This window comes from Melanostigma gelatinosum (genome assembly GCF_949748355.1).
Source record: "Melanostigma gelatinosum genome assembly, chromosome: 11".
Classification (NCBI taxonomy): Eukaryota; Metazoa; Chordata; class Actinopteri; order Perciformes; family Zoarcidae; genus Melanostigma; species Melanostigma gelatinosum.
The window spans coordinates 17,269,664-17,280,782 of NC_136644.1; the positions used below are offsets into that span (position 1 = coordinate 17,269,664).

The 11,119-nt window shown below is 40.0% G+C and overlaps 2 protein-coding genes across 2 annotated transcripts; one reads left to right on the forward strand and one right to left on the reverse strand.

Annotated features, from left to right (window-relative positions):
- Positions 1-118: 118 nt before the first annotated feature.
- On the forward strand, positions 119-5,262 carry LOC306784617 (uncharacterized protein; the record flags this gene model as incomplete). The annotated part of the gene is made up of 5 exons (XM_079278645.1): positions 119-179; positions 445-1,383; positions 1,720-1,844; positions 4,275-4,437; positions 5,186-5,262. 5 exons carry the CDS (start codon positions 119-121, stop codon positions 5,260-5,262), a joined length of 1,365 nt encoding a protein of 454 aa, XP_079134771.1.
- Positions 5,263-6,143: 881 nt separating this feature from the next.
- Positions 6,144-8,377, reverse strand: slc25a4 (solute carrier family 25 member 4). Its single transcript, XM_079278159.1, has 4 exons — positions 8,201-8,377; positions 7,039-7,525; positions 6,803-6,943; positions 6,144-6,685 (listed from the first exon to the last, which is right to left on the reverse strand). Exons 1-4 carry the CDS (start codon positions 8,309-8,311, stop codon positions 6,528-6,530), a joined length of 897 nt encoding a protein of 298 aa, XP_079134285.1. The 5' UTR covers positions 8,312-8,377; the 3' UTR covers positions 6,144-6,527.
- Positions 8,378-11,119: the final 2,742 nt, after the last annotated feature.

Below are 11,119 nucleotides of genomic sequence, written 5' to 3' on the forward strand. Positions count from 1 at the left end.
GGGGATGAGAGGAAGAGAGCTGAATAATATACTGGAGTGGGGATCTAGTAATCTAGGAAGAAGATGCTTTACAAACTTCTTGCAAAGCAACGGGACTGATGGGGACTGAAACCGGAAGATGGCAGTGATGCAACAAAAAGGATGCAAGCTGCCGTTAAACACCGCAGAAGAAGAAGAATGTAACCGTTGAAAAGTGTCTCTAGTGACAGTACCTTTACCATATATTGTTTGTCCATATCTCATAGCTGGCTCAAATTGTTGTGCCAAGGTGGCACTTTGTGCGGCAAGGTGTGGCAGTTACCACTGTGTGAGGCAGCTTCCACGACGACTTTAGCCTTTATTTTTTCATAATTTGACAATATGTGACAATACATTGAGGTCCTTGAAAGTATGACTGTTGGTAGTTGGTAATTGGTTTCGTAAAAAAATGCCCCAATGCCCCAGTCAACCCCAGTGAACTAGAAGGTGAAGTGGATCATTCGTTTTTTGACAGTGACTGTGACGATAGCAGCAGAGATGGAGTGGAAAAGATGGGGAAAGGCTTGAGGGCTGAAAAGGAGAGCCCACCAGCACCTGAGAGGCTACATGCAAAACAGATGAAAAAAACAGAAGGTGGTTTGTCTCCGAGGACAGATGAGACTAAAACACACCTGAAGATAGTCCACAACAGTGGCAGCAGAGCAGAAAGGAAAGAGAACAGCTGTCAATCAAAGAAAGACGAGAGTATCAGGGCGTCCAGCGAATCATCTGTTTCCTGCACATCAGATAAAGCCATCCATATTAGCAGTGATGGCGAGGCAGACTCTGATTTGCAGTCTGAAAGGCACAATGGAACATTTATGGCATTATTGGATGTGACCAGGGAGGTAGATTGTGAGGATGTGGATAGCCAGAGACCAAATGAGTATGAAGAAGATGCATTGCCCTCCAAACACTCAGGCTCAAAAGGGAGAAATGAACAATCTCCGAAAGAACAGATAAGAAATTGCCGCACCCGGAGTCCATCCCCCACTTCAACTGAGAGCAGCGTAGATGCAGACTCAGAGAGCTCCTCTAGCAGCAGAAGTGGGAGAAGCAGTGTATATTCCCCCATCCTTCCCAGGCCCAACAAGCCTTCTTTATCCCCTGGAGTGAGAAGGACCCGTGCGGCCTCAGCAGGATCTCGGGACATGCTTATCATGTGTACAGAGGAGTCGGAGGATACAGTGACAGATGTGAGCCCCCTCTCCTCTCCTGACATCAGCCCTCTCCATTCATTGGACCTGAGCCACACAGAGGCTGAAGAGGGAAGCCCTACAGAGCAGCAGCAGTTAGAGAGTGTGCCCTCCAGTGGCCTTAGCGACATGCATCAGGATGAGGACTCAGATCGGGATGTAGATGAGTGTGAGTAAAACTGCCGTCCTTGTCTGTCAGTTATGTTTTCGGTGCTCTTTTTGGTTTCTGGCCCCTTAAAACTAAGCAATGTCTGTTTGTGAAAACTCCGCTCTAAGACTAGAACATAACTTCTGATCTTAGTTTGTTTATTTTGCACAATTTAAACAATAAAATAAAAATAAACAAACAAAACAGATATAAATAAATTTCACAGTGCAGGAAGAGGCAAAAAGCCAACTGGGCTTATTTGAAGCCTCCACCTTTATAATATTACAATTTTTCAATCTCACAGAGAACATAAAATGAATAAGATATAGCTTGTGTTTATTCCGGGCCATTCTCCAGGGCCCAGACCAGGAAGTACAGCGAGGAAGAAAACCCACATGGCCAGCAAGTTGCCTCAGATTCGGTTCTTTCACAGCACACTCAACAGGCAGCGGGAACAGCGACGCATCGAGAAGGAAAACTTGGTGAGTGTTGCCTCCTGTGTGGAATGATACTCAATTTAATATAAAAACTAAACTCTAAACAGTAGTACCGGTATAGGCAATCCTGTCACTCTAGTTCGTCAGTTTTTCCTTTCTTTTGGCTTTTCAAGACACTTTGTTCAGGGCTCTTTAAAATAAAGTTGGATTTTACAGAAAGTTTTTAGCTGCAGCTCAATGTTATTGATATTTAGCTCATGCACACAAACTGCGCCTCTTCAAATCTACATCAAAATTGGCTTCGATTCTCAGGTAACTGTTAAGTTGCATAAGATCTTAGGACGTTGATTATTATTTGCTGTATACATTGTAGTACTGGTGTCAATTCTGGGGCCACAGTGAAAAGTGGGTTTCAGAGTGCCTGACTGTTGTTCCCAAACAGTATGCCATCTGTCCATGGAGTCCAAGTCACTCCTTCACTGAGACCTTTGTCACACGGCAATTATTCCTGTGTCTGTCTCTACATTGACCTATTAGCAAAGGAAAATTGCCAATTAATTAACCTTGGAACAAATCTGTTTGTTCATTTTAAAACGGCGACATAAAAAAACATCGAAAGTAATTAGGCCTCAGGTAGTAGGTTATACTGGTGCTGCTGTGTTTCTAGAACATAATTTCACATTTATAATTCGTGTGATCACGTCAATCAAGACTACTACTGAAATGCAGCTGATAGTTCCTCATCTCGTGGTCATTTTATGTCACTGAGAATATACTGTACCATTTAAATAAATAAAATAATGTCTGTTGTTTAATTTCCATAACGCCATGCTTTCATCTTAATTAAAGCCTTACATGATTTTATAAAATATATATTCATCCATTGCTTTCATTCTCAAATATTACTTTAAAAAATAGATGTATTCATCAACTTTTCCAGGAAGGACTGGAAACGATGCTTTTATCTGACTTGCTTTTTGATTAAGTGTCCTTGTAATTTGTTTTAATCAGCAATTGTAGAAGCAGACAGAAAAACATTTTCTGGGAGAATTTGCAAATTAAGTAGTTTAAGTAATTAGTGCTACAATAGATAAACATGTTTTTGTAACTTTAGCCTGTGGTTTTCTGCGCAATATTACTTTATACTTTACTGTACTTTAGTTTACATTCATTTAAGGATACTAGTAAGTTGGGTTGAGTTAAGAGTGCCTCCCCTGAAAGCAGACACGGATGGACTTGAACAGATGGCAGCAGGTGGCAAACCAACAACGCCACAGAGTGACGTTATAAGACAGTTCAGCCTCTGTAGCTTTGGCCTCTCGCCCCATGGATCAACTCTGCTTGACCACTTTGTGATAGAAGCAAACAAAAAGCAGTGTTTCAAAATGTTTCAGTAAATTAAAACTTGTAGCTATTGGCAGCCAGCAGAGCCTCTGAAAAGTGAAAAGGCAAAACTTGTATTGTTTTCTTCATTCATATTTTCACTTGTCACTATTGCTGATTATAGATGTTACATAAACGCTGATTGAGGTTTTTATTAGGTAATGTGTTCCACTCATTTTCAGGACAGACTGTTCTCTCTCTTGCAACCATCTCTCTGCGTTGTCAGGAGTGCTTTTCCCCTTCTCTATTCTTAGAGGGAAGTAACTGAATCTGCCGTGTGATCAGTTTATCCACCCCACACATCACACATGTAAGACACCCTCTCAGTCCTGCACAGTAGAACTAGTTATATGTATTTCAAGATTGGTCAATTACACATTACATCTTTAAATTATCTCTAAAATGGTAAATTCTGAAATTGTTCATACATCAGAAATGCAGTAGGTCCAGTCTTCAGAGCCTTTTTATGACCTCTGGTGGAAATTTTTGTTAGCTGCATGGCTTCATGTGGAGTTTTTGCTCACTGAGGGATTTCTGCACAGCATGCATGTGGGAGTGTGACTGCATGTATGACATTCAACCACTTGCCTACACTGTTTTGCCTCATGCAGTTTGGTTGTGTTTGCTGTCAAGTCCCAGATATTTTCCTATTTACAAAATGTAATTGGGATCTGTAGAATGGGGACTATTTGTTCAGCATTTCTGAGTGAAATACTATTTATTTTGTGAAATATACAGAGTCTTTATGAATGTGATATGATGTTTTGTATGTTGTGGGTTAAAAGCCAGAACAACAGTGATCAGCATTCAGTAAATGGCTCAATGAATCAAATGCCAGAAGAATCTTTATAGTTCACATATAAAACTCCTGCTGCATTTTGAGGTTTTATGGCTCAATATATTATTTTTTATACATACATAATATATATATTTATATATGCCTACATCTTTTCAAGTTGCACCTGACAGATATCCTGAAAATTCACTTAAACCCAGATTTTTCTTTTTTGTTGCCAAGCCAATTAGCATTCATAGACCATAGATTGTTTTGAATCATTACTTACGTAAAAAATGTCATTGTGTTTCTTTCAGGCTCTCTTGAAGAGGCTGGAGTCCGTCAAGCCAACACCCGGCCTAATTCGTTCAGAACAACTGAAGGACTACCAGAGAAACACCAGAATCTTGGGAGCTGCTTTGTACTCCGTCTGTATGTCCACCACAAAGTCACAGCGGTCGACCAGCAAGGCGCCCTCAGGTAGTACCTTGGGTCTGGATCTGCCAGCTTTTGTTATGTTCAAAATGTGCTGTATAACCTAAACAGCATAACAACATGGTGATTGAGTACCTGCTCAATCTGTTTCGATTAACAGACTGTTTAAATAACAAGGATGTGCTTACTTGGTCATATTAAGACCGTCTCTCCAACCACTTATCTCTTTCAAAATCAAAGTAAACTGAATAGATCAGCATGTCGCACTCCGCTGCGCTGCTCCTCTCAAATTGAAGGCTGCAGATTTAGCACACGTGTCTGAGCTGCTGCCTTCAGATGCTGCAGAGATTCAATTAATAGAAGAAGAATTTCAGACATTCAAAGGCAGCTTTGGATGACTGATACTGGTAAGAATCCCCCATTACATCAGTTATGACTGATTTAATGATTTTCCCCTTGCCATATATTTAAGATTGAAGAGTTTTGAATATTATCAAGTTATATTTTGTCAAAATGTGTTAGCTTTATGTCGTTGCTGGGTTCCAAAATCAAACTTTAAATAATTTGCCAACAGTAGATAGTAGTTTTTAAACTCTGATAGTTTGTGTGTTTACCTGTACTGTACCTGTTTATTATGGCCTGTTATGGTTGAAATGGTCAAATATTAAATGTAAGTATATTGTCTTCTCAATCGAAATTTGGATTAGAAATTCAAAAGGTACATTAGGTTTCTGATTTGATGATGAAATGCTTAATCTGTAATCAGAACATATCTCTTTGTTGTTCACACCAGCAGGTCCCAGGCCAGCCACTTCCACCCATTACAGCTCCAGAGCAGTTTACACTACTACCTTCAGCATAGCACCCTAACCCAGGTCAAAAGAACAGCCCAGTGCAGCCTGGTGCTGAGAACATTGCCATTTTCAGATATCTAATCTACAAAGAAATACATCGCTTTAAACAATAAAAAAGATATTTGAAATATTATTTTGGTGTTACGTATTTCTGTTCCTTATAAAATAAAGCTGCTTGTTCCAGCAGGTAGCGGTGTGCTATTTTACATTATTAACTTATTATTATTTTTAACTTATTATTAATTATTAATTATATTAACGAGCGTAATGGCATAATGTTGAACAGAACGTCTTTGTCTAATCTCTTCTCTCCTTAAACCAATGGAGCACGTATACCACAATTGGTTATAACAATTGGTTAGGGGAGTGGTTGTACATACTCAATATATGTATGTGGTACTCTCAGCTCTCAGCTATACCTTATGGTGCATGGATATTGTTCATCAGTGGAGCAGGTGTCACTGCAAAATTGATGAATTCACATATATGAACAGATTGTTTTGCCAATAAGTCTACCATAAATGAAAATCAAGGTGCACTTACTGAATGTCACTTTCCAATGTAAAGATTGTGGAAAATGTTAATAGAATCCTTATTACTGTGTTTTAACTGCATTGTGTTCTATAGCTTTTTCACTGAAGGCTGTTGACATGTAACAGCACAGACGTGAGTAATAAAGTCAATGATTGCTGTATTCCATTTAGCTGCTTTTGTTTCATGGTCCTGGTATTGTGCATGCTGGCTCTGAAACACTTGAATAGAACAGAGCCATCGTTATTGTCATAAGTGACATATTGTTTGTGTTAATATAAGTCAGAAGGTCCACTGTGAAAAAGGTACATTTAACTGCAGATGACAGGGTGCCCCGACAACAGAGCATGCATCAAAAACACTGGATTAATGGACGAATAAATCTTTATTCTTTATAAAATAATGTGTGAGGTGGGATACATGGCTCAGAGTGGTCACAACATAACGAAACATGAGCTTCAGCAACTGCTTTACCGACTGACATATGAGGAGTAGTTACGTCATATCTTGCATCATCACAATATCTCCAATGAAACACCGGCTTGACTTTGTCACGTTGAAATGAATGTTTGTACCTCGTAGATGGGATATATACAGATTCCTGAGGAGGCATGTTAACCCAGGTCAAGTATAGCTACATGTACAGTACATGCCCACATTGTAATTCACCACAAGCTGTTATCACTCTAACACAAGAATTAAGACTTATTAAAGTGAAGGGTTTCTTTGGGGACTGGGAGATTAGAAAGTTTATGTGTACTTCTTGATCTCGTCGTACAGCACCAACACAAAGGCACCACCCATGCCTCTGATCACGTTAGACCAGGCGCCCTTGAAGAAGGCTTTTCCTCCCTCGTCCTTAAGGATCTTCTTCCAGCAGTCAATTGTGCCATTGTACATGATGTCAGCTGTGGACACGGAGACATGGATAGTGAACCATAATGCCCATGCATGCGTAAAATGCGTAATTGGGCAAAAAACAATCAAATGCATCACTAGATTGCACAAGCATGAGTGACGCTCACCTCCTTTGCGTCCAGACTGCATCATCATACGACGTCTGACGGTGTCGAAGGGGTATGAGATAATACCAGCTGCAGCAGTGACAGTCTGGGCGATCATCCAGGTGATGACGATGTGCGTGTTCTTGGGATCTGGCAGCATACCTGCATGATGGAGGAATTAAGTCACAAGCTCGACACGAAATACAAAATAAACATACTAGTTTAAGAACATGTTCTGATCGACCAGACGTGCACACCTTTAGCTGTGTCGAAGCATCCGAAGTAGGCCGCTCTGTAGATGATAATACCCTGCACTGACACGTTAAATCCGAGGTAAAGACCCTTGAGGCCAGCGGCTTTGTAGGTCTTTGAGAGGCAATTCCCAAGACCGCTGAACTCTCTCCCAGATGCGCCCTTGCCGATGTCGGCAGCGAGTCTTGTTCTGGCGAAGTCGAGAGGGTAGACGAAGCAGAGCGAAGTCGCCCCAGCAGCACCGCCAGATGCGAGATTACCAGCGAAGTAACGCCAGAATTGTGTTTTTTGATCCACACCACCGAGGAAGACCTTCTTATACTTGTCTTTGAAGGCAAAGTTGAGGGCTTGGGTCGGAAAGTAACGGATCACGTTGGCCAGGTTGCCTCTCCAAAAGGAAATAAAGCCCTGTTCTTTTGGGATCCTTACCACACAGTCCATTATTCCCTTGTACTGCATATCTACGGTGATCTGTTTGCTGGCATGCTGGACCTACAAGTAAAGACAATAAAAGCACATTCAAAAATACTCGTATAACTTCCTCAAACTGTGCTTAATTATCTTGTAAAATGCTGCGCAATGGAACTTTGGCACGCACAAGTTTCTATTAGCAACAGAATATTGTTTTGTATTGCAATTGTAATACATTTTACATATAATTTGCCGGCCAGGCAATACTGTGTGTAGTTGTAGGCCTTATTCAGTCTACATGCACACTCCTGTCACTTGAGAATCAGCTGTATATTAGATTACATCGTTCAAGTTAAATTTAGCAATTGAATTTCACTAGATATTACTGCGGTCGTCTCTTATATTGAAGTATAGAATAGTTAGCTTGTTAAACGTACAAATAGCTCACAAACTACTATTATGGCAATTTTCTGACTTATATTTGGAGTCCTTGACACCATCGCCATCATTGCAGCAACATTGCAAAGTCCAATGCGTAAAACCATCTCCACATCGACCCAGGTCCTATCACGTGCCCCTTGATTTTATACACCTATAGGAACTTACACAGTGCATACATTTTTTTCTGTCAACATCTATTCAAGATTTACATTTTAACGTTTGGCTTATCACTAACCCAACATTTACGCACACTTTACGCACAAACGAATGACCATGCGGCCATGCTTTTGGCATCAGATGGCTCCATTATTTTACCTGCAGCAACAACTTTACTCTCTCAATGGGAGCGACAGCTGTTTTGGAGATGGCAGCGGCAATGCCACCGGCCAAAAAGTCCTTCATGAAACTAACCACCGCGTCCGACATGGTTGGATCTTTCTTGTGCAGATTTGAGACCCCTGACTGATCCAAACTTCACCGAGGTCCTCAAACGCCCATCGAAGTGTGCAAGCCCTCCCATCTGTCCTAATATATATCTGCGCCATGTATCGCGAGATATTTCAGTGATGGATTTGAGTTTTGTCGAACAGATAACCGAGGCTGAATAAATATCCGAGGTTGAAGGTTAAGATGCGCCATGTTCCTGAAGTCAGGTCTAGGCCAAGCCAGGGACGTTTAAAGGACACAATATGTGTAATTTGATTATGATTAAAACATAGATTTATTTGTAATCTAATAATCATAATCATAGTAAGGTATTTGCCTTAATTCCTGCTGATCCAAGCCTCTTCGTCCATAATCCAAACATACACTTAGTGTACTACAGTTTATAGTCCAGCAGTGTGGTTCGGTCCAAGACTGCTTCATTCATATGATGAGAAAACGTGTCGCTTTCAATACATAAACTATTGCAATAACAAATGTCCTGGTGGCAAGATCGATTTTATAATTACAAATACTCTCAGTGTCAAACACCAGATTTTTCTGAAAATAATTTGAAAGAAATACCAATAACTAAATACCTATTCAATTGAAATAACCTGATAATACAATAGAATAAGATACGTTTTAAAGGGGTTCACCCTCCTAGGACTGTAACTGCCACCCCACCTCACGACCACTTGGTGGCGCTGCTTGACTGTGTTGATTCATTGGCAAACTTACAAGGTGTAAGATGTTTCCTAACAGGACAATATTAAATTACTAACACCACTCATAAATCCTCAATAAAAATGATATTATCATATCACTAATTCTTACGAAATCGCTCTAGCTTGTTTTTATAGATTATTTTTTTAAAGTGAGGGAGATGTAAGTGGGGTAGTAGACCCTGTTGCTAACAGAATGAGTCAAACAACATTGAGACTTCTCATAAAACCTTGATCTATAGTGTTGTTGTGCATAGATTTAAACTTACAGAGTAAACTGGTATAAGGGCTTATCTGAAGTTTTCTTTGGTTGTGGTTCTGCTTTCCCATCTCCATGCTGCTGTGTTGCTCTGTAGTCAGTGGGTGGCACTAGAGAGCTGGTTTACATTAAAGGGCATCACTGACATCCCCAGAGTGCGAATGTGGTACCCTGTGAAACAGGTGCTTTTCCTAATTTACTCCACACTCCACTCACAACAATACAAATAATGCATCACTTTACTGGTTCCCCTCAGAGAAATGTTCTTAAGTAGCCCCCACCAGCCAGGTCAGAGGTCAGGACCAGCTGCAAGGCATACAACCTCCGAGCTGGTTAGGGATTCAGCATCTTGTTCACATGAACACTTCAGTTAGGCAGATGCTTGCTAACACAGGGGCTTGCACCTGCTTTTTGGAAGGCAGAAGTCATGGTTTTTGCAGTTTCAGAGCACACAAACCAATTCACAATTTTCTCTTTTAAAGCATCTTTATTCTGAGCTGTTTGGGATTGCCTGGTTTCAACATGGTTTCATGATGTTGTTTAAGTTTACAGTTATTATTAATACCTCTATCAATCTTATTTTGGGAAGGTGACATTAAACTACTTCTCAAATTCTCTGGCTTGTCATCATAGTTTGTATGATTTGAAACTTGGGGAGATTAGCAAATTTGCCTCTTCTATTATTTCCAAAAAGGATTTTTTTCTATTTTCTAAAACTCACCAACTGCTGCATATGTGATCATCTAAAATATATCTTGTAACCATTTAGATGGTTGGAGGAGCCTTGCCAGAGTAGGTTAACCGGCACATCAGCAAATTAGCTTCTCGTGTTATTTCCAGAAACAAATGTAACTTGTTTAGTGCTGTTGAAACTCTTTTTATAATTTTATTTAAATCTGATCTACATTTGCGAAAGTCGTTGCTCAGTAACCTTGGATCTTGGAGATTGAAGGAGGGCTTGTGGAGGGGGTGTGGGCTTGGATTTGCATTTTGAGTATGAAGAGCTGCAGGTGTCAGACAGTTGGACCCCCCCCCCCCCCCCGCCACACACATAAACATGCACATAAGCAAAGCCGTTACGCATAGCTCCAACACCAATACAGTCACTGATTTTATCTGTTAAGAAGTAACTGTGAAGAGAATCTCTTTATTCTTCTTGTCCCCTACCATCTTAGACCTTAGATCTTAGACCAGTAGAGACTCATAGATAATGGAGATTATGAGTGTCAGACAGGGTTAAAACCACAGATATTAGGATCAAAACTCACCAGCATACGAGCACTGGTTACTTCTGACTCCAGCGTGTGATTCAGACTGAATTTCTGGTTAGGATTTAATTATTCTATAAACTAATTCAAAACCGGAATTTGAAAAACAAAAGACATTAGAAAGATATTCGTGTTAACACACAGATTAGTTCAGTTTAGTAAAGGTTTGCATAGATGCAGAACAGGTTTGCATAATTCCTTACAATAAAAGTTACTGTTATATAAAGGTTTATTCTCTAAATCCTAAGGACATGTGAACACTATAATAGTTATTTGAAAACATTTGCTTGTTTATTTGGATATATGCTTGCTGCTCACAAAGGTTAATGTTGTTCAATATCTGTCTTATTGTCAACAAATCCCTTGCAAAGACCTAAAACAACAAAGTGTTAGTGTGTCTAACCAAGCCCGTTTATTACTGAAGACATAAATGTTTGACTATGGCCCACAAATATTGCACTATAGTCTCACTTTTTAAATAGTCTGGCTAATTTCCGCTCAACAGCTGGTCACTTTAGTTTTTAGCAAAGTTACTCAGACAGTAGTAAATAGTGCATAT

Bases quoted from the DNA above. Each gene is read 5' to 3' on its own strand.
- slc25a4 (XM_079278159.1), bottom strand. From the start codon at position 8,311: ATGTCGGACGCGGTGGTTAGTTTCATGAAGGACTTTTTGGCCGGTGGC. The intron at 6,944-7,038 runs GTGTGCACGTCT...TCCATCATGCAG, and splicing joins ATGCTTCGACACAGCTAAAG to GTATGCTGCCAGATCCCAAG. The intron at 6,686-6,802 runs GTGAGCGTCACT...CCGTGTCCACAG, and splicing joins GCAGTCTGGACGCAAAGGAG to CTGACATCATGTACAATGGC.